Here is a 24,413-nt window from a genome sequence, read left to right as displayed (position 1 = left end):
GAACAGAACGTCAACCACATGTCACCGATCTCAGGATGAATGCATTTCTCTTCTGCCCATTCACACGTTCCGTACGTCAATACGTTTCCTGCTGCTGATGTTGTGTCAAAACGTCTCCATAGGAACGGTGACGGAAGCCTGACAAATCGTGTTAATCTGTAGTTTTACAAATTGGAATCACTTCTTAGAAGAAAATTTACCGTGAAATGGCTAAATTATAATGCGTTGATAACGTACACGCAGAATTTTATTTATGCATCGATAGCATACTTTCTGCCTCTCGTTTCTTTTGCTGTAAATTTTATGCATTGGACATATTCGGTCTATCCACTCATTGAATGCGGGACGGGAATAGAAAGTATGCTAACTATGCATATTTTTGTTTGTCAGTGTAACCACTTTTCGTTGTGTGTCATTTTTGTTGAATTTGCACAGTACATTCCATATCGGAAACTACGACGTAGTCCTACGTAAAAAATGGTAAAAAATCAATGCCAAGGTTTATATACATCAAGTCCCACCTATATTATTTGAGATATGTATGTGTTGTTTGAAATACGCACACTGAGATCATGCATGTGTATACGACCTTCTTTCCATAAAGTCTAGAAGTGGTTTGTTTACCTGGAATTTCGCCGCTTATAACGATTTGTTTTCCTCGAAATTCAAACGCTGATGGATAAGTCTATGTATCATATGTAGTGTAACGCGCTGCTAGAGGAGAGACAAAAAAACAAGGTAAGCGCCCTTATTCTTGGTTATGACGAATGCGAGATTCATTCGAAAGCGATTCGAACGAATAGTAAGCCCATTTGATTTTGCTGTCGTAAACGAAAATAAGGGTGAATATCTTGGATAGAATCACGGGCCAAAGAGGAAAAATAATTTGATTTTGTTCTTTATTTCAGAGTACCGGATCAAGCCAGCGCACTAAATTCTTCTAGTGCTTTCCGCACGGTGATTGCGTTATCGTTCCAGAATGTGACCGTAACGCAATTGGCGATTTGCGGCAAAGCCAAAATTAGTCATGCGACACCTATGATTCAGCTCATGAACTGGCAAAGTGATACAGTTTGCTTTTTTTCGCCCGTAAGTGAGTCGTAGCTTACAACAAAATCTTCATTATCTTCTCGGAAAAAGCTTACCACTGCCAAAATATGAATGAAACGAGTAAGAAATTTAGTTTTATTTGCAATTATTCTGAAATTACAGCCATTTGCAACTATTTCACTCATACATTTCTTCGAAATGTAATCGGGGTATTATTGTGGTTATGAAAAATCGTTCCATAAATAAAGTTCCAACTCGAAACCGAGACCCAATCAGTACCAATGTCAAACTCCTTCATATTTTGAACTACGTAGGAGATTCAGTGAAGACTATCGGAGAGAAGGATCGGCTGTGCATGATACAAAGCTGACACTTTCCTATTAGCCGGATATATTCTTTCCTCGCCTGATCTGGAGAGTTTCATGAATTTACACCATCTCATGAAGGTTTAGCTTAACTTAGGACGAACGGGAAATGCTGTTGCGGCGGCTACGGTGCTCAACAAATTACATTTCGAAACAGCGCGCATATAGCTCTGCGAATAATATTAGAAACCACTATGTTTTACACTCTTTTCGCAAGATGTTTACTCGTCATCTTATAAAATGATGGTTTTCCTTCATTTCCATAAACAATTATCAACAAATTGATCGGTAATTTGGTGTTTAAAAGTCATTTTTTACCAATGTTTACAGAAAATATATGCACTATGACAGAACAGAATCAAATCAGTAACACTTTCCTTCCAGCGATATCTGCGAGCGGTTTCAACGTAGAATCGCCAATACATAACATGTCTATTCCAGTGAGGCTGCGAAGTGAACATCATTTCGAATTTGTAAAATCGTACCCATTATTGGGTATGCGATGTTTATTTAATAAAGCAATTTTTCCAGTTCTGTCTGAGATGGATACTTTCATTAATCGCCACTTTTGCAACAATATAGACTTTAGAACAAATGAGTAATCACTAATTTGTTTTTTTCCTTTAGATTCTACGATAAGGCGGATACATAAAGAATATAATGTCAGATTTGCAAGCAATATTTCATTTTTTCTCGCACTCTAGCGAAGGGTCATTGACACGCATTTTTGTTTTTGTTTCAATATAGGGGAAGCTAGCCCAATTTAGACCTAATAAGGGTTTGACTCATAGAACTGAAACGTGTAAGCTGATTGGCAAGTAATTAAGTAATATTTTCCTGACTATCATGCGTATTTTCCTATTAGGCGTAATTTTTTTTCTTTTATGGCATTTTTCTATCTCTTATCATATCGCATCAGCGCAAAAGTACAGCGTCGGAATTGCAGTTCGGACCACCCATTTTTCATTTTTTTAATCAGTGTAATTAGTGAATACGAAATCAATCCAGTTTTTTACTTAATTTACTTAATCTAGTTTTTTAAATAATTCTAATTTTTTAAATAATTCTAATTCTAAGTTCTCTTCGATAAAACTTTATAGTAATTAAACAATATATAGCGGATGCTGGTCAAAATCGAACCAAAAAGGTGGATATGGGAATTATAAACTGTAGCATTGAAATGTGTCGACTGATTTGCTAAAACTTGTTTTTCTGAAAGCATTAAAATTGTGTAATATTTAAAGGTCTATTCAAAGGTAGTTGAGTTGTCGCCATCAGGTGCGCTACTGTCGCCGTTTAGTGGGTGAGTTTGACTAAATTGATGTGATCCCATAGAGATTTCAAAATGGCCGTCTTATTATTCTAATTGAGTAAAGCTGGTGTGGCGGCACTAGTGTTTCAACGTATATTCGTTCAAATGTTTATACAAGTTTCATTAATTTATTTGTTCGATCACGAATGTCCGGTCTCTGTGTGGCTTTTCTCGCTGCGCCCAGTTTTCTCTAGGGTGGTTTTTCGCGATCTGCTCGTACCGGATTATCTTTATGGTAAAAACCCCCTTTTTGAACCAACACATTTCACACACCGATTGTATAAACGCAGTTGATGATATCACCCGATGAATAATAACTGCCATTTTTCAAACTATTGGATGATAAATTGGTGCGGTAGGTGTTCTCTTTAAAATTTTATTAAAGCGAAGACGCTTCTTAATAAAAGTTTCGAGCAATTTTCATATTTTTCATGACAAAAGCGCAAAATAATGGTTGGTAAAACATATTCTTGTCTCAAAACTACATAGTATTTTAAACAAAAAAGCAAAACAGCATACCGTTGAAAAGGTAATTTCTCCTTCTTTCCAGAACACTCAAAAATTTAATATCGGTTGAAAAGTGACCACGTAGAAAATTTCTTAGTGCTGAAAGCCCTGAAAAATATTTTTTTACAAATCAAGATTTTGAGTGTACATTAAATTGGTCAAATGATGTGGTTTTGTGTTGTATTTGACCAAACCTACGACCTTTAACAGATCACTTGAAAAGTACATTAATTTTTTTTTTAATTTTGTAGTAGCGTGTTAATTTTGGGACTACCCCAAAACTGGAATTGTTTTTAACGTTTCGCGTTCTGCTCTTCAGCACATGACAGCCGTCATCACCGCCATGCAGACGTTAAGTCCAAAAAAGCAAACATTTCTTATGATCGCATAAAACGACTGCTAACGGTTGTCGTCTGAGTTGCCAAGTATTTTGAAACGAAATCTGGTACTTTTGAAAAAAGTCTGGAAAAATCTGGCACACGATTTTGTTGATGAGTTCGTCGAATCAAGGGAGTCGTTGAATCCGAGAGACAGTGGTCTTCCCTGTGACATCAAAATATTTATCAGTACCACTTTGTTGAATTCCTTTCATCCATTAGGTAGTTTTGAGTTCTGCTTTTCACTCGCACTCATTAAGGTTATTTAAAATCGAATGTAATTAATTTACCTAAATTGAAGCGTTAATGAATGATACCCGCAAAATAGAGTTAAATGTATTCAAATATACGCAGTTTTTCGCATCCATGTTGGAATTACCTCACCAGTTTGTGTTTTGAAAGACGTGCAAGAATTTTTAGTTCAAAAACTTTTTCTGTTCTTTTATTTACTTAACTTCTTAACCGCATTTTATACATACTCAATTCAGCTTGGCAACTTCCGTACAACCGGCAGTCGCAACATTATCTATATGAAGGTAACTGCCCGAAGCTCTAAGACGATTTCGACTGAATTTCAGAACGTTGTGCACCGCACGACTTCCGGAAGGTTAACAATTCGAGAAAAGATTCTCCGAGAGTCGAGTCGATTTTCAAAAGTGTTGTCCCGGAGTGAAACGTAAAACTCAGAATATCTGGAAAAAATTGGAAAAATTAATAAAATCTGGCAAAATGTCTGGCTTGACCGGATGTCTGTTCACCTGAAAAAAATCTGGAAGATTCCAGATAAATTTGGAACATTGGCAACGCTGCCGGTGTAGTGGCGTGCACTGAAACTGCACCGTTTTTGCACTTTCTAGCAGAAGTGCAGAAAACTGAGTATGTTCCATTGACACTTCTGCTAGAAAGTGCAAAACCAGTGCAATCCACTACACCGGTGTCAATCAATCGAAAATCCCATATCTAATTCGTTTCTTCTGCTGTAAATTTTATGCATTGGACATATTTGGTATATCCACCCATTGAATGCTTATTAGAAGTATATGTGCTAGAAAATGCATAAAAATCACAGCACAATAAAAGCGACGGGAATAAAAAGTACGCTAACTGCATAATTTTGTTTCTCATTGCAAAACTAAAATATTGTTAAATCAACTCTTATGGCATTTTTTGTTTTTCGCAGTGAACTACACCGGTATAGTCGGTGCTACACTCATTCAAACTTGGGTGTAATCACTATCTCACCAACGCGTACTGCAAGCTTTACTTTCAAATTATTCGTCGGTTGTATATTGCGCAGAGCGGAAACCTTTTCTTTTTATCACTTTTTACAATATTTTTTCTTTGCCAGACGTTCATCGAAAGGACCAGTTGTCAATTAAATTGTAAAATGTCGTTGATTACTGTAAATCAATAAGGGGTCAACAATATAAACACCTGAAAAAAAACAAAATCATTCAGTCGCCACCATTCGATCGAATTTAATATCTGATTTTGAGTGCCATGTAAAAATAACCAAAGTCCGGCATGCACGCAGTTCCCCTACATGCGATGAAGAAAAATACGCTCGAATACTTTTTCAAAATGACGCATGGATCAGAAATGTGCTGTTTACTTTCCGTCGGGTAATAAAGCACCAATATAAGCACTTTTCAATAATTATCCATTATGTAGATCGAAAGGCGATTATTTTGCTTAGCATATTATATAAAGTTCCGAGGGGCTACATAAAAGCAACTGAGAAGTTGACAATATAGACACTCATAGTAATAGACCAGCGAAGGTACTTTTATCGAGCCAAACGAACTGTCAAAATCCGGAGCCAAACGAGCATGACGTCATTCAATGCAAACAAGCAGAACAAGTATTGCGATTTTATTTAAAAAAAAATATATTTTGTTATTCACAGTAGGCTTCATTTTTCGTGTTCGTATTAGTATTTCACAATGTTATTTATAAAGATATTTATTTTGTTCAATATAACTACACAAAAAGTATTTTACTTATGTTCTTTTTCATCAACTTTGTGTTTCTGAAGAAATTAGATTTTTTTCTTTCTTTTCTCAATTTCTTGTTGCTCAGTATCAAACATATAACTTCTCTTTTGATTCATATATTGAGCCACTCGAAAAATTATTTTCATAAAAACAGATGATCGAATACAGTCGAACACGTTCGAGCTTGCACATTTTTGGGTGATGCCAGTTTAACATGCTTGTTTTTCTAGTTGCCAGTTTTGCGGTTTTTACATCCGCGAGTCTATTACTATGAGTGTTTATAGTTGACAAGGGTGAAAGCAAACGAAGGGAACATTTTTTTTTCATACGTCGTTTTGAAAAACTATCCGAGAATTCGTTATCAGTGACAGTGACAGTTAAAAATCGACTTTAGTAACTCACCACCAAGGCAACGTAATGACGTTGGTTTGAATCCGCTCTAAAACCAATGATTGCCCGAAAGTGAACCGGCTCGTGATTGTGCAATTGAATTTGTAATTGGTGTGCGTAAAAGCGATAATTTTTACTAATAACTTTGTTTTAACCACGGTGAAAAGAATGGGGAAAGTCCCAACATTGATCTATCAATCTGGCACTATTACCGTGTTGGAACATTCAAAACGTCAAGTATGCATCTTACTGACAGAAATGTCAAACGTATGTGACATCTTGTGGTGGAATGGGTAACTATTACGCGAAGAGGTCAATTGTGTTTTGGCTTGTTGTAAACTTAATGGTGAATATTTCGTAAAACGTTTTGCTTTCGAATAGATAGAAGCTAAATTGCGGTAGCAGCAATGGCTCAGCGGGTTGTGGTTGCCGGAACATATGTCAGTAGGCCGAGTTACGAAGACCATTTACCGTGAGTAGCTCTTGTATACTTGTAGGAATATGATTATTCTTTTTCTTGTTAATTTTCAGGGACTATTGCCGTCTGTGTTTAGCGGAAAACATCCAGATGGTTACTCCGAAGGACGGTAAAGCGTTTAGTCAGCTTTCTGCGAAAATTAGGGATTGTTTGCAGCTTGCGGTGAGTTTTTTCATTGCCATTTTATGCGCAGAAAAGCCAAAACAGTTGGCTTTCAGAGCCGCCTAGTGTCATTATTTTGAGCTAATTGGGAAGACGGATGGGGCTGACGCATAAACACCCCTATACACGCTTAGAATCCATTACCTACTAGCAGGTAGTTTAAATTTGCTATCTGAGAATAGAGGGGCTGTGGATATTTTACCTAAAATAATGAAGTGAACTTTAGTGCTCTGTGGAATATTACGTTACTTTTGGGTATTTTTTTTAGTTTTTCGTTGGAGGAAGGGAAGAACGATGCACAGGTTTAAAATAGATACGTAACCAAGAATTAATTCAATTGTCAAACACATGAAATACGCACGGTAACCATTTCAATGTCCAATGTAGTGTGGACAAGGTGATTTTTACTTTACATTCATGCGAACATGTAGCGAGAGAAACAAATCAACATAATACGCAATACTGGTGTCAAAGATTTCTAAAAATCACTTTGTTTTGCTATATATTTTATTGACAAACGAATCGGTGAATTCAATTGCTTTATATATAGAAATGCACTAGGGTGAAGTGTCTATTTCGACCCTATCGCAGAGGGTGATGAAATAGTAATCAATTACGTGGACTACAATGGATGGATTGAGTAGATATTGGCATCAGCATCTGCTTCGTTTCGAAGAACCAATATAATATTGAGAAGATAAACTAGCATTTCGTCGATTTGTTACTATATGTTTCACACATGATAGCAAACGAAACAAAAATAAACGTCAAATCGTTTTTTGCTTGCACTAATGAAAAGTGAATAGGTGCGTGATTCGGCGCACGGCTTTCGCAATACAATATATTGCACAGTTCACACCAAATCGAACTACACAGTACGAAAGTGTGATGAATCAAAAGTGTGTTCAAAAGTGCAACTTCTTGGACCTGACAGATTTTGACATTCAAAAGTTAAAAAAATACTTCTTATTTACTTTTACTATCTGGCAGGTTAGCATGGCTGCAAATCTCGCGGTTTTTGTAATATATTTGATCGAAACAGTTGATTTTTAGTCAGATTTCATGTAATTTCATTTGGCAACTGTGAAAAGTGTGATAGAAAAGTGCATCAAAAATCCAACTTTTAAAGCAAAAAATATTAATATGACCTGAGAATGGTGGAATCCTGCTTGAGCGCAAAGAAAATCAAATACCCTAATTGTCGCACTACCATTTGAGCCAATGCGTGGAATGAAGATAGCAGACGCTCTTCTATCCAACGGCTTTAAATGGGTTGGGTGAAAATAGAAAAAGGGCGATAATAGGCTCACTGTCCTATAGAGGAAAAAAAGTTTTGAAAGTTTGAGCGAATCCTATGCATTTCTTTTGTAAGAAATGTAAAAATGTGATGTTTAACCCGCAGAAACATCCAATAAAATAAATTGGAATAAATATTGTTTTATGTTTGAAACAATGAACAGAAAAATGATTGAATTCAACAAGTTTTTTAGTATTTTTTGAATAGAATAGATTTTGCTACGTTAAGTTTTTGGTGAATAATCGTATTTTACAAACAATAATCATTAATTTTCAGCATCCCGGGATTCGGCATGTGAAGTTTCTTTAAAGCGGAATGCCACACTGAGTTTTGTTTTTTTTTCGTAAGTGATTTGAGCTAAACTGTATTATAAAAAAATTACACGAAATATTGTAGATAATTCAACATTTTGTCGAGATGTTGCTATATGCGAAAACAAACAAAATTACAACATCGAATATTTTTCACCTTCGCGCGTATACAAATGAAATGAGTGCGGACTTGGGCCATTATATGAAGAAAACATCTTTTATTACATACATAAATCTATTTTGCTCGACTTTCTAAATGTAAAAATCTATATGCCCAATCCCTAAAACATCAAAACTATTTGATCGATTTCCTAAGATGTGAACGGTTCTTTGCTTGACACTATCGATCTTACTTGACATTTTCGTCGTTGAGATATTATTATAAAAATTGGTAAAATGTTTCAAAACTTCCTACGTGGAACTGACGCGATTATGGGCTTTATAGTTGGAGACTTTACCATCAACACGCAAATCAAACCTCTAGCTAGTAAATCGGTGTTATACTTGAGCGAAGTATTGTGGTTATCACTGGAAATTAGCAAAAATAGCGAAAAAACAAGATAACAACATTTTTAAGATTAAACCTTTTCAATTCCGCAAGGCTACAAAAATGTAATTTGAATTGATTTTTATATGAAGTGTTCGAGCGACTATTGCTCTTGAACCAAGGAAAAACTTAGGAGGATGCAAAAGAATCGAGTTAGGCATCAAAAAGGCACACTAAACAATAAATTAAATGGGTACCAAAACATAGTAACAAATAATTTCCGATTTTCGCTCAACAGGTAGTGAAGAGGTGAATAGATCCATGAACTGTCAATTCATGACCGTCCGGTACCTGACCAACATATTTATAGCTGACGAGCCACCGTATTTTCCTTTCTACCATCCGTTCCGAGATAGGCACAGTTTCGAGCTGCTCCTTACCCATAAGGAAAACAGTCATTCTACTTATGTACATTAGGTACACTTAATTTAATGTTCCACCGAATCCCAACATTTTTGCAACTTTTACCGAGTTTTACACAGCCGAGCACTCAGATAACAAAACTTTTATCGAGATCAGCCTGAGTGAGACTCACAGAAGTGATTCGTTTCGCAATTTATTTTCGAGCTCGAAGCTACGCCGGAAATAGTTCCTAAACCCAAACGTGCCGAAAATTGCAGCTCGAATACCATACTGGAGGGCTGCCTTAGAACTTGTTACATAACCTTAAATCCAAAGCACATCGTCTTGTGTTATGCCGAAAGAAGAAAACTGCCACATTTGCTACAAAGTAAACCCCTCACGAAAAAAGGCAAGAGATTCCAAACCGACAACGACAAGAATACTATTGGTTGGATATGCTGCGATAGATGTCCAGAATGGGTACACATCGTATGCGCCCATATTAATGAACGAGTCGCTTAGGAAACATCTAAATATTGGTACTATTGTGAAAACTACAATTCACGGAAGTCTCATTCCAAATGATGATGTCACTGTCAGCACTTGGATATCTACCATAGACTAGATCAATAAAATTCTATATCTTTGCACCACAATCCAGCAGCTACAGAACGAATTGCATATACTCCGCTCCACAAAAAAAATTGATCGGCTACATAACAGCGTCAAAACCTTCCACCAAACTGAGGAAACACGTAGTGCTCATAAAAAATTTGCGGAGGAGTTCGAGAAAAAACTTGAAGTAATTCAATCTGCTGTTAAGCTAGCGAACTATTGTTCCCAAAATGTCAAAAGCTGTCACATCGCGCTGGAAAAAACATCCCCTTCACGAAGGTGAAAATGTCCATTTCCTGTGATTTGTAGAGATCCCGAATGTGATAACACAAGTCGGAAATTGCTTCCGTCTTCCCATAAAACTGGTGGTCTGATCGTGCACTTGCGTCGACCATCACAGTTATTTTTGACGGCAAAGCATCGAGGGACATAGTACTACACAAGCACGCAACGCTGTGTATCCTAAAACTCAATTTTCCGTTCGAATATCGCTTCACAGCAAACAAAATGCCTCCATCGACGTGTTGCACAAGCGTAACCTGGCCCTTAGTCTGAAACACAAAGGAGTACTGCAATCCGTATATGTTCGAAACAACGCAGTATCTATTCGGATCGCTGGTCAAAATCTCTACACCCGAGTTGAAGATACGAATAGCCTGATAGAATTTACCAGTGCTTTACAGGAATCTGATGACTCGTCTATGTTATTTGATGCTATTACGAATGAATCTGCCATCTCTTCGCAATAAACCACAGTCATCCTGCCTAAGCAGACACAGACAAAATATCGAACAATGCCTAATTTTTCGAATCTCCCAATTGGACACCTTAACGTTCAAGGCCTTCAATGCCATATCTGTGGCCTGAAGCTCCTTCTAAATCGCAACAAGTATCACTTTTTCGCCACCACCGGAAACAAAGCTGAAAATATCAGCTCCCCTTGGACCTCTATTCGTGTAGCCGGCTACAACTTCATACTATTCCTTGCCAACGAACCGTGGACGTACCACTAAAACCTGTGGTGGTGTAGGTATCTACGTGCAGGAAGGAATAAAACGTTGTCCCTGTAGCAAAATCAGACATCATTCCTGATATCCCCCCATTGCGCATCAATTGGAGTTTCTAGCAGTTCAAACACAGATAAATGATCATGAGCTTGAGCTTGTGCGACCACCTCTGGATGCTACTCCGTTATCGATCGGGACTAGCTGAAGTTGCACAGGGAATCAGTAGATAATTATGCTTGGGATTAGCGAAACATCTTTCAATGTGCAACTCCTGGTGTAATCCTAAAGTGTTTTTGATCAATACCGGCGCCGGCCAGGCCCGAACGTAGATCGCGGAAGGAAAGGAAGGAATGGTTAGTCCGATACTTGCTTTTGCTAGCGGCCGTATATACTACTGCGCACTCCACAAGTATCACGGGAGGAGGATATTTTTGTTAGTAAGAGTGTAGAAGTTGGATCTACTTCTTCTTTACCGACGTCAGAGAGGTGATTCCACTACCTGGACTAGATATTGATCCACCAATTTCATGGACCGAGGGACCAACGGCTTGGCTTTACTTCCCTTCCGAAGGAAGACGTGACCTCAGATTTTTTCATCTCAGAAAAATCTTAACGACCACGGCTGGAATTGAACCCAGGCCAACTGGAATGAGTGGTGGTCACGCTTACCACTCAACCACCGGCGCCGTCTAACAAACACAGATAAATGATCATGTTGCGAAAAACTTCTGTTGGATTTAGTAAATTTCAACTTCGGTCGAATTTATATTGTTGGTGACTTCAATATTAACGTCAATACATCTGTACCCACCGCAAACAACCATGCTCTAACTAACATCCAAAACATTGTCAGTCGCCCCACATATTAACGACCAACCCAACAAGAATCATCGATACCAGCAGTTCCACCATCGACCTCCTCTTCACGGACTGTCCGAACTGTTTGTGAAAGGAATTCACAATAATAAAAAAGAAAACTGACCTTGCTGACGGAAGCACTAGCATCGACCGTGGGATTAAGTCAATCATTTATTTCAGAACTGAGATTTTGATTTATTCCCAAGTTATACGTTTATAAATTGTTGTTTTCTGTTGAAGTACTGTATTGAATTGTCGTCCTTTGGCAAATATACGCTGAAACTATATACCCCAAAAGTTCTTTATTGGTTTTAGATCAGTGCTGATCGCAAGCCGTTTCAAGGCATCGAATTTTCTTGACGTTAGAAAGGATTTTGTTCGTTTTGAGGAATATATTACAGAAGTATTCTACTGAAAAATCCAGGTTTTCCCCTAAAGACTGATGACATCAGTTGGACCAATCAAAAAAGTCGCTCCTATTCACTAGACAACACGTTCTAAGGCGTATCTGAACTGTACTCAGCATCAGATTCACGATCCACGCGATCATCCACGAACACACGCGAATTTGTGAATCCACGTGCACCTATGCCCGCGATCTCGCAAGCAGGAGAACACCCCGGCGATTAAGTAAACGTTTTGGCAGTTTACAAACGTGGTCACACTAGTAAACCTAAAAATGCCCGTGTCCACACGATCACGAAATGCTTACGTCTGGCAGTCCCTACTCTCGGATCTAGCAACCTAGGCTTATGCCTTTAGTCGAACCAATCAGAAAAAATTAAGATCATATCGACTAGACAACACGTTCCATAGCGACATGACCGGGAACTCTAGTGATTGAGAGATCTCACTCTCTTCTAATATCGGAACCATACCCCGAAAATTATGTAACAGATTCACGCGTCCGCGCGATCATCTAAGAACACGCGAATGTTTCCTGTTATAAAATCGGTTGTAATAGAATTTCTTCACACGACTTTCCAAAGACGCGACATGCAATCGAACAAGTTACCTTACGAACGCCCGAGCCTTTCGCGATGATACACAAAGGCAAACAAGTAATCGCGATCATCTACGCACAACTACGCGCAAGATTTCGCGAACACAAAAACGATGACTTTTCCAGTAGGACAACTCTCGAAAAAAATCAATATTATTCTTTTCCGACGGCGATTATTTCGAGGACAACGAAGAGGACACACTGCAATTAAAACGACAAGAGCCGCAACGCATCAAACCTAATGACACTTGGCGATCCGTCGTGTACAGTCCGTTCCTTCAAACCAGATTTCACGGTTCTCGACTAACATTCCAATAGTTTGAGATTAACAGACGACTGGAAGGAAAGTAGGCAACCAGTGAAGGTGGGTCAAATTATTCTGCCATCGAAATTATACAAGTGTAAGTGAAATGTTTACCGAACATCTGCCGCCGTTATCCAACGATGAGTTACCTGGCTTCCACGCCGAACAACAGAATGGAAATCATAATAAGACGCTGACGTGACATCACACGGGTTGAATCAGTTTTGTCGCAAACGACTCCCGTCACTGAAGAAGGTACTTCGAATCCAAAAAGCTCTCGACTACCAGGAATTGGGAGCTTCGCAATTTAAAGTGTTTTTGAGCAACCTCCGTGCAGCTGATTCAGAGTTCTCCAGTTTCCACAATCAAATTGTGACTATTATCCCTGACGTTACAATGCCCCTCTACGACAATGTGTACGTGCCATTCGAGAAGTTGTACAACATGACAACAGCTGAAGTGGAAGCTCGTATCATGCAGCACAGTCTAGCCCGACATCGCATGCAGTAAGTCACCAACAACCACTGAAGGCAACTACGCCTGCGTTTGATTGGGATTACACCACAGACTAACAGACATAACACTCTGACGGAATTTCCTCAAAAAACATCGATCCGATAACTTTCCTAGAATACTAGCTCCACCTTTTATTCACGGTCCCAAACACTCATTTACTGGTAACCTGGGGTAACCTCAGGTTTGGGAACAATTTTTCACTAGTGGTCTATCCCCCATATGCTTGTTCATATGTCAGTGGCGCCATAATTTCATATGTGGCCACAGTCCCAACTACAAATATATTTAAAATGAGCGTTAAAGCAGGCGAAGCTTCGTTTTTGAGTGCTATGTCTGTTAGTCTGTGATTACACAGCCGAAGTTCGAAGCCATTTTCTAAGATGTTGAGGTGCTTTCTTGAGATTTCGACGTAATCAAGCTGTACCACTTGGATGAGGTTTTGGTGGGTGCAGCATCCAGCGTTCTACATGCGAAGGCAATAAACCAGAGAAACTATACACAAGCTTGGAAGGTATTGACGGAGAGATACGAGAACAAACGAAAGACTATTGAAACCCATACGTCCGAATCTCACAACGAGCTGCGATTTCTTCCAGACGAGTGCATAAAACACTAGGAAAGCTTAGTATACCAGAACCAGATGATGTCTGGTATGTCTGAGCTGATTGTTGTTTTCTTATTGACAGCGGCATGTATAAATCAACCGGAAAATACTGGAATCAGCCTGTAAAATCTGGAAAGCTGCCGAAGTTCCAGCAAACAATGGAGTTTCTGATGTTCTATTGCTAAGTTTTGGAAGGGTACGAAGCTGCTAGTCTGGGCACGAGCTTCTACCAAGAAACAATCGTAGAAACAACAGTAACCTTCTTCTTCGCAACCGAAGTTCGCTATACAATGAACACATACTGCTATGTTAAACCAACAGAAGAATGAAAAATGCGATTCTTGCCGAAAGCCATACCTGAACTACCTGTGCGACAAGTTAGCAGCGAAGGGAAGGAAAGGGTGAACAGAGTTGGACAGTTACCTCAACTGCTTCAGAAAGGTCATTGTTCGATCAACTGTACGTCATCCAAAACCTGTCGGAAGCGGCACTACTCATTTACACAAAAATAAAATTACGGATATGAGTTCATACCTATACCCGACACCCGAATGAAAACAGCTGGTGACTCCATCGTCAACAACTGCAAAGCTACGTACAATTACGTGTTCGTGCCACCATATCCAACCATATCCAATATCCAAGAGTGGTGTGTTTGCAAACCACAGTTGTCTTGATGAAGGACAGAAACGGTCAAACGCGGCGTTCTGTTGGACAGCGGTTTTCAGGTGAACTTCATCCGCAAAAAAAGGCCAGCACTCTAGGGATTCAAAACCAGAGAGCTAGTGCTCTAAGCGCTGGCATAAACAACTATAAGACTATCGCATGCGACAAAATCGAGCTGATTATAATTTCTTGTTGCAGGAATTTCCGAGCAAAATTGGAATTCTTGGTAATCCCGAGAATCACTGGTACGATTCCATCGAAAAACATCGACGCAACGAGTGGGAACATTTCTCAACATATTCAGCTTGCCGATCCAACCTTCTTCCGGGCCGTTAGCATTGATGTGCTGATTGGAGTAGTGCTTCATTTTAATGATGCTGGATCACCACACTCTAATTGAAGGTCTCCAGGAGCTGCATGTGTCATAGCTTGGATGGTTAGCTACAGGAACCATCCAACTCGATCAGCATCGCAATCGTGTGCAATATTCGCAAGTGACATCGATGCATAGGTTCTGGGAGCTCAAAAAAATTTTAAACGCTGCACCCACCGTATTCGAAGAAGAATGAATGATGTGAGGAATGTTTTGTAACTACGTACTGCCAAGATTACACTGCAAAATTTTAGTTCGACTCCCGCCAAAAAGAGAACACCTCGTCGAGTTGTACAGTTCTCGTGTTTTTGCACTAAGCAGTTTTACATACTGGAAAGACGGCGCCGGTGGTTGAGTGGTAAGCGTGACCACCACTCACTCCAGTTGTCCTGGGTTCAATTCCAACCGTGGTCGTTGAGATTTTTCTGAGGTGAAAAAATCTGTGGTCATGTCTTCCTTCGGAAGGGAAGTAAAGCCAGCCGTTGGTCTTCCGGTCCATGCGTTGATGGATCGATATCTAGTACAGATAAGTGGAGTCACCTCTCTGGCGTCGGTAAAGAAGTAGTAAAATCCGACTTCTATACTTACTAACAAATATCCTCCTCCCATGATACTTGTGGAGTGCGCAGTAGTATATACGGCCTCTAGAAAAAGCAAGTGTCGGACTAACCATTCATTCCCTTTGTTTCCTCCGCGATCTACGTTCGGGCCTGGCCGGCGCCGGTATTGATTCATAAACACTTTAGGACTTCCAGGAGTTGCACTTATTCGCTGTGCAACTTTAGCTAGTTCAGATCGATAACGGAGTGGCAGCCAGAGGTGGTCGCACAAGCTCAAGCTCAAAACAGTTTTACATACTGGAAACTGCAAACTAAACATAACTAGATTAGATAAATAAACAGTGGTCTGTTTCTACATAAATGATTGGCTTATCAATACACTGAAGACCCGATTTCATCAGCTCCCTTTAAATCCTTTTTTTGGGCATATATTTCTTATCTTGTTGATCCAAAAAATACAAAAATAAAAATATTTTTTTTTTATTTTGCGCTGTCAGACCCCCTTAAGGAGAACTTAAAGTAAATAAAAAGAAAAAAGGTTTCAAGGCAAGGAACAAAGAAGAATATTTTAAGAGCTTCGGTTTATTAAAAAACAGAAAAATATATGTCCCGATTTTATCAATGTCCCTGTTTTATCAGCTTAAAATTCGCCAAGGGTCTGATAAAAACGGGTCTTTACTGTATATCTTAAATTCTGGGAAATGGGTATTTCTTGGGAATAAAATTCTGCGTATTTGTAGATTCTGAGTAACGCTTTTTCGGTGCTTCAGTTTCTAGTGAATGAATAGTTTCCGGGGGAAAGTTGTACAACCTTCGTCATCAGTGAGATTCATTTTACATCCTTTCACTTTTTCAGATAACGGCCGAGGATCTCTCCCAGTCCTTGATATGCAAGAAATGCTACGAATCCTTAGAACAGTACAACCAGTTTCGGATGCGCTGTGCACGGTATGCAACGTACCTCAGCATGAGAAAATCGCTGCAACCGGACCGAAAACAACTGCTGCGTTTCGGAGATAACTGGTACTGGTACTCGTGCATTGGCGAAAATTTGCGTACCGTCCACTGGGGCTGTAGCGTGGTTTGCTGTCCAGCTTACATTATTACCTATCCCTCTGGGAAAGTGTGTACAAAAAATGCCCACCATTTACATAAGCAAAAAATGGAAGAGGTAAAAACGGTTTACTGTAACGGTGAATTTGTCTTCGATGGGTATAGATTTAGTTTCGACTTGATTACCCACAATAGATCACTGATGTTCGAATGCAAAAGTCTGAATGATCCACATAAGTGTTGTAAGGCGATTTTACTTACAAATGACAGAAGCGAAGTATTATCAATGGGAGAACATAACCATGCCAGAGAAACTATAATAGAATCTGCTATCAAAGATTCTGATACTGGTAACAAGCAGTCAATCACTCTGATACGAGGATCTTTGCGTGAGTTGGCCCTCTGTCAAGGCTTTTGGTATGAAACGGTATCCCGACAAAGCAGCGAATCATATTGGAATTGTATCCGACCCAATTGCTTGGGTGCGATGACCATGACTAACGGAGTGGTCGAGTTTAATGGTACCCATTTTCATCAGCCAGTATGGTTGAAGTGGGGTGCTCAAGTGAACAAAGCGTCAGCTGAACCAAAAACTCCAATGCTGATGAAAATAATAAACCCCCCACCCCTCAATAAAACGCCGCCTAAATTAGCCGTTTCCCCTGCTTCACATTCAGGGTCTACGACGATGCAACAAATGTCGTCGAGTGTTGGCTCACCACCATCCAACCAGCAGACGTTTGCTTACGGTTCATTAAAACCAGTTTCATTGTCCACGCTGACCAATCAAGATATTAAAATCGAAGAAACCAGGCTTACTAGCGACGGCAACTCCCAGGTACTAGGATCAGTTGACAATTCATCTTCTGTAGGCTCCATTGGTGAACAAACCACATTTTCGAACAGTGCCTTTGGCACTCACAAACGAGTCTCAGATAGCGCATTTATGAGCACCGCTGCTCCAGCAAGTATACGACAAGTCACACCTGTATCGACAATTGTTCCTTTCCCTAATGTTGCAAATCAATCACAAGCCATATCTGCAGCTTCACGAGCAACTTTCCCCAAGCAATTGGAACCGCAAAAATCCACCATACCTCGTACCAATTTTGCTGTCAGGCCAAATCATACGATCAAAATTGTCCAGTCAACGCCCCCGCAGGGCATTCCATTCAGATCGCACCGTAAGCTACAACTTCCCAAACCTTTTCCAAATCCAGTGGGTATGCCCAAAATTTTAAATGTCATGTCCCTTAATGAAGCTGCGACTAAACCACCACCACCGAAATCAGTTGTAATTACTACAGTGACCGCGCCAAATCGCGTTCGAAGGCCAGTGAATCCGGTTACCGTTCCACGGCCATTGATACAGACCCCAATAAAGTCAGAGGAGGGAAACGACGAAGCTGAGGATGAAGAACCCGAAACTATTACGGATGAGATTATGTCGGAGCCCTACAGGTCAGAGGACACTGGTAGTATTAAGGAGCAATCATCGAACCCCCCCATATCCGAACCTAGGCCATTGATGCTGGTCGCTTCTGGTTCAGTTACTAAGGACAACACACTGAAAGTGACCGCTCTCGATTCTTCATTCGCTGGAAACATTTCGCGTAAAACACCCACGATTGCGCCTTGCAATTTGGAGAGTAACTCTGGTTCTTCAGAGGAAACGCTATCGGCTGAGCTTGAAGAGGTAAGTTACGGCTTGAGATAGTTGTTTAATGTTGATATTGTATAGCATCTTACTACTATTCATTGCATTTCCTACAGGACAGCCTTCGAGACCTTCAGGACGATGATGAAATTCCGCCAATTATTCCGATTGATGCGAATACGTATTCCGAAGTTAATAGACAGCCGCTTAAAATATCTAATCCTACCTCAGGTTTAGCAAAAATCATCGGCCCATCTCACATACCCAGCAATATGTCCACTCTGACTAGGGTGGACGCTTACAAGACTGTTCGTTTGAAACAAGTTGCACTTCCTTTGAAGAACAAGCCGTTGCCGACAGCGCCACAAAAAAGGTTTAGTAGCGAAATACAGGTATTTTTGTCATACCCTACGTGGAGAAGTAAATTCTAAAAAAACATTTTCTTACAGTTCCATGGAACAACGATCAAAAGATTTAAAAAGGTCACTGAATCGGCTCAGATGAGGAAGCAAACAGTTATGGTTGAACCTGAAAATTTAGATATTGACGATCAGAATGATAACGGCGACTCCATGATGGAAGATCCTATTGCCGTTCCCTCGGAACCACATGAATCCGCTAAAGGCAGCGATAGTGGTGATAATGATAATGAATCCGCTACCGATAATGAAGATCAACAAGTTAGCACACCGCCTGCGACGAATTCAGCTGAAGAAGGCGAAGACCTCGATGAACAAGAAGATCGGGACAATTCCGAGGTATTAAGCGACACAGGCAATGTTTCGGAAAGTGCAGACCGCAGCAAACATCAGTCGCCGGCAACCGTTTCTTCGGAACAACGACCGTCAAATTCGACAATGCAGTCGAAAAAACCACCGACCAGCGAAATCAAGCCGGCCTCCAAAACTGTGCAGCTAGTTAAGCTTCAAAAATCGGAACAGATGCTCAATTTCGAAGGACATCTGTATAAAATAAAATGGTGCAATCAACGCAGCAACTTTTGGGATTGTATGCTGAGGGAGCAGGTTCACTGTCCAGCAATTCTGGAAACCAAGGGGAACGATTCGCGACTGTGGAGTCAGTATGGATTACATAACCACAAGGTACCCAAACCGGTTTCCAATGAAGAAAATGCGGGCAGGTATCAGATGCTCAATGCGACCAGTGTCATTGAGAACTTGAAACTGCCTGTGCTGCAAACGGTCAAGGTGGCAGATATTAAGCGTCAGGATGGCCAAATGATGTATTTAAGAAAACGGAAGGTCTTCAAGTACAATATCAGGCTTGAAAATTCCATACCGAAGTTGTATTTCACGAATTATGTCTACGAGATTAAGGAGCCGGGTAGTCCCGGTTTTAGGTGAGTACAATTTCACCTCGGTGATTGCAATAATTACTATACAGGCTAGATTTTATGATTTTGTGCTGCTCCTGCAAATCCCAGCACCGTGTATGGTGTCTTGAGTCTGGATTTTTTTTATCCCTATATCGGCAGCTAGGGCCGAGAGTGGTGGCTAGCGGGTTTCATACATCCTTGACCTGACGGACGAAGCTATGGTGCTTTGAAGACAGACAACGTAGATCTAAGGCCACTATTGAAATGATAAGTTCTGCGTTTCAGATGTACTTGCCCCGGTCGCCAGACGAATACCTGTAATTATTGCGGGTGATTTTTATGTACACGTTTATGTGTGAGTCCTACTGTAGTGGTGTGTGCGTAGAAGGTGTAAGTTTTAGCGTTCGAGCCTGAGTTGGTGTAATAGTGTGAGGATATTTTTTCGAGAGTTGTCCTATTGGTGCAACTGTAAAGCAAGGGTCTCGTCAGAATCACTCGCTACAATTGCAGACGAGACGAGAAATGCTACCCACAGAATGTGATATTCATTGTACGGTTCCGACATGTGCGGGAATAGGAATATCACGACTGTGTAGCATCGCGGGGGGGTCCGAGCGTTTGAGCCTAAACGTGTTCGATCACCTGGGCGTTTCTATGTCGCGTGTCCTAGCGTGTATGAATTCGTTTTTTTAACCATGTGTCCATCCACATATTCACGTGTGTGCTTGGATGTTCGCGCGTTGATCGTGAATCTGATACTTAATTTTCGGTGTACGGCGCAGATGCTAGGAGAGAATGAGTTCTTCTATATCACTAGAGTTTCCGTTCATGTCGGCATGGAACTTGTTGTCTAGTGGATGAGCGTCATGTTTTATTGGTCGAACTGAAGGCATGGACCTAGGCTACTAGGGCCGAGTAGGGACTTCCGGACGTAACCGATTCATGATCGCGCGAACACGGGCGTTTGTAGGTTCACTTTTGCGACAACGTACGTAAATTCATACGTAACTAAACCTTTCGCTTAGTCACCGACATGTTTTCATGTTTGCGACATCGCGGATGTAGGTGTGCGTGGATGATCGTGAAGGGCTCCAGCGTTTCTATGTAGTACTAAAAACTACAATTACTACTACACTAACCCCAACAGGCTAATTTCTTTAATTAGTTTGTGCACGATGACCAATAAATCGACACACAATTACCCCCACTTTGAACCTTCCAGTCGGCCATGCCAGCGCGCACAGGCTAATGGTTGATCAGTAGTTAGGCTTGGTGCATAGTATAAAAACACACAAAACATAAAAAAGACCCATAAGCCCTCTCGGTCTCTTCGATGCACCACTATCGAGGCGTAATACAATCACCATCTTAAAGCAATTACCAGTCAGGGATTCTTTAGCACTGATGGACCGTTGTCTGATCAGACATAACTATTGAAATCTAAAAACCTTGTTTTCAGCCAACAAGCCATTTACATCACGTCCCGTCAATAATTTTCATTTTCGTACCTTTTTCAGATGGAAATGTGTGACGTGCAGCAGCATGCTGGATACCGATGAAAAATTCAGTATCGCAAAAGACGTTGCTGAGATACACAACCACGAACCTGAACTAACTGTTATAGATTTAGTCGCCGGCGATGTCGTTGATGAGCCGACCAAATCACCAGCGGCTGAAGATCACGAATCGCCCTTACCCGAAACAATTGGAGAAATCGATGAACCAAGGAAAGCGAAAACGCCACCCTCAGTTGCTCAACAAACAGATAAAAAAGATGAGGACGATGACGGGGTTGAAGATTTGTTCACAAACCTACCGGAGAATAATCCGGTACAGCTTGAAGATCCACACGAGCAATCAGATGAAGAAGAGGTAGTCCTAGATCCTTTGAGTGGAGAATTCGTTTCAAAACTGGATATTAAACGACGACAAAACAGAGCAATTCTTCTGGGTACTAATGAAGACGAGGATGACAACGCAGAAATGCTTGATCCACTGACAGGCCAGTTTAGGCGGAAAGGCGATATTGGGCAAGAAGAAGAATCTTCCAATAGCGATGCCGATATTGATGATAGCACGCAACAATCCAAACCGGATGAAAATTTACCAGATTTACCCAATGAAGATTTCGAAGAATTGTTGAAAGGAACAGCAAATGGCGAATCTGACAAAAAGAAATTTAAAAAATTAAAACCTAATTCGCTGGCCGCATTGAAACAAGAAATATCGCTTCATAAGAAATTGCGAGAACCTGACTCCGATCGCAATTTTGAAGTCTTGCCGCAGGAAAACGAAAATTCTTGCTTGATTCGATTCGCTGAGTTTGCCTACCAGTTGGATAGCATACAAGACTCATTTTCCACCTGGAAGTGCCACCTTTCGCCGCAATACGCCTGCCGAGGAAAGGTTAACCTAAATAACAGCCTGAAAGAAGTGTCCGTTGGTGGAGTTAATCATTGTCACGCGTCCACTGTTCAAGACATGTTTTTGGCTCATTCTGATCAACAGGAAGGAGAAATACTAGACAAAGATCAGGAAATGCACCGGCAGTTTACATTTTATAAGCTGCCGAAAAATGTGTACATTCTACGTTTAGATGATGGTTATTTTTACAGCTGCCACACTATTTCAAAAGACGGAGTTGGCTGCTGGCGGTGTGCACAACGGCAAAGCTTTAACTGTAAGGCAATCGTGACAATGGAGGGAGATTTCATTTCGTTGGCGAGAAATCGATTCGGTCACAGCCACGATCGACCCGTTAGTGATGGTGATGGAAAGAATCTGCCATCCGAGCTTGTTAACGATTCCGCAGGTTCCAAGAACATGGAATCGAAAAAGAAGCAAGATGACAAGAAGAAAGGCAAGCGACAGACGCTTTAGTGTGACCACCATATAATCAGATAATTAGTATAGGTAGTAGTATACTCATTGTTTTGAATTAATCGATCCAACATGATTTTAAACATAGACTGTGAACATCCGAACCATAAGCTGTGTTCATATTTGCCGAAAGTATGTCACAATTCAACAACTCTATCTTTCTGTCGTGCAGGCTACAATGGAGATGGGTGGACGACCCTTTGTTCATATCATATGTAATAAAGGGTGATTCAACATGAATTTTTTTTAACATGGCATTTTCTAGTGGTTAACGGATGCTAACAGCAAAATGTCACATTCTTGTTGTTCAGTTTTGTTTGCCATTTTATAATGGAACGACTTTCACCGGCTTCAAATTGTTCCACTGTTTTACACAAGTCAGCGCTCGGCGAGGAAAGTGTTTCGTTCGCTCTGACCATGCTATGCCGCTACGGTTTACATAATCGATCCTATATTTGCCGTACAATCGAAAAGTAATTCACGTTATTGGTCGATGAGATCGATCACATGTACTACGCACATAGCGGCAAAGGCCGAACGTGTACGCTTTGATCGCGAGAACGTTGGGCAGATCATCCCAACCTCGAAAGTCACGTATGAAGGTATAGGTAGGCTCAACTATAGACACTCATAGTAATAGACCAGCGAAGGTACTTTTATCGAGCCAAACGAACTGTCAAAATCCGGAGCCAAACGAGCATGACGTCATTCAATGCAAACAAGCAGAACAAGTATTGCGATTTTATTTAAAAAAAATATATTTTGTTATTCACAGTAGGCTTCATTTTTCGTGTTCGTATTAGTATTTCACAATGTTATTTATAAAGATATTTATTTTGTTCAATATAACTACACAAAAAGTATTTTACTTATGTTCTTTTTCATCAACTTTGTGTTTCTGAAGAAATTAGATTTTTTTCTTTCTTTTCTCAATTTCTTGTTGCTCAGTATCAAACATATAACTTCTCTTTTGATTCATATATTGAGCCACTCGAAAAATTATTTTCATAAAAACAGATGATCGAATACAGTCGAACACGTTCGAGCTTGCACATTTTTGGGTGATGCCAGTTTAACATGCTTGTTTTTCTAGTTGCCAGTTTTGCGGTTTTTACATCCGCGAGTCTATTACTATGAGTGTTTATAGGCTCAACCACATTCGCATCACCCGAACACCACTGAGAATGTCAGGGAAAAAGTTTATTCAAGTGTCGTTTGTGACGGATTCCACTTTTTCATACTTCGATATAAAACTTTTTATGAAATCTGTGCTGCATGTTTTCCGCTACGGTCAAAGAATTGAGTGTTATCAGCACTTGCATGTTATATGTGTGACACTTCTTTAAACACAAGCTCCATTTTCACCATGCTGTATAACAGGTTTTTGAGTAAACGTTACCCTTCAATTGGGTAGAGAAGTTTTAGAGTGTTTTGATCGGAATCGATCAAAACCAGTCTCCTGGCAACCCTATACCATCATATGGAGTTTGACAGCGACCTACATATATGGGGCGTTATAGCTATAAAGCCCCAAACAAAGAATTATGTTCGGCACTATGCTCGATATTCAAACATTCCACACGACGTTTTGCATCTTGTGGGATGATTTAATACCATATCATTCAGATGATCACCAGTGATGCTGGCTGTACAGAGCAGAGATGCCAGATTTGCAGACAAGTCTGCAAATTCGCAGACTTTTAATTTAAGCTGCAGATTTTTTCGATGACGCAGATATTTGCAGATTTTTCCGTTTGGTTGCAGATATTTGCAGATTTTTTAGTTTGGTTGCAGATATTTGCAGATTTTTGAATATAAAGGCTTTTGGTTACACTAGCTTTCCTCACAT

At 40.2% G+C, this 24,413-nt stretch overlaps 1 protein-coding gene across 3 annotated transcripts; it reads left to right on the top strand.

The window, feature by feature from the left end:
- The first annotated feature begins 5,664 nt into the window (after nt 1–5,664).
- Nucleotides 5,665–23,349, top strand: LOC131677748 (uncharacterized). 3 transcript variants are annotated; one of them, XM_058957770.1, is made up of 7 exons: nt 5,665–6,288; nt 6,377–6,467; nt 6,527–6,635; nt 16,495–18,387; nt 18,465–18,740; nt 18,798–19,708; nt 21,202–23,349. In XM_058957770.1, the coding sequence occupies exons 2-7, from the start codon at nt 6,403–6,405 to the stop codon at nt 22,562–22,564; spliced, it is 4,617 nt and encodes a 1,538-aa protein (XP_058813753.1). In that variant the 5' UTR covers nt 5,665–6,288; nt 6,377–6,402; the 3' UTR covers nt 22,565–23,349. The 3 variants fall into 3 exon arrangements, with proteins under 3 accessions (XP_058813753.1, XP_058813754.1, XP_058813752.1); XM_058957771.1 differs by having other exon boundaries at nt 5,665–6,307; XM_058957769.1 differs by having other exon boundaries at nt 5,665–6,467.
- Nucleotides 23,350–24,413: the final 1,064 nt, after the last annotated feature.

Source organism: Topomyia yanbarensis, chromosome 1 (assembly GCF_030247195.1).
Source record: "Topomyia yanbarensis strain Yona2022 chromosome 1, ASM3024719v1, whole genome shotgun sequence".
Lineage (NCBI taxonomy): Eukaryota > Metazoa > Arthropoda > Insecta > Diptera > Culicidae > Topomyia > Topomyia yanbarensis.
This window is presented reverse-complemented; position numbering and strand designations above follow the sequence as displayed.

What these genes read in the sequence shown, in the direction of transcription:
- LOC131677748 (XM_058957770.1), top strand. Translation starts at nt 6,403, where the DNA reads ATGGCTCAGCGGGTTGTGGTTGCCGGAACATATGTCAGTAGGCCGAGT. An exon ending in AGTTACGAAGACCATTTACC is followed by an intron (nt 6,468 to 6,526) that starts GTGAGTAGCTCT and finishes GTTAATTTTCAG; the next exon opens with GGACTATTGCCGTCTGTGTT. An exon ending in CCGGGTAGTCCCGGTTTTAG is followed by an intron (nt 19,709 to 21,201) that starts GTGAGTACAATT and finishes TACCTTTTTCAG; the next exon opens with ATGGAAATGTGTGACGTGCA.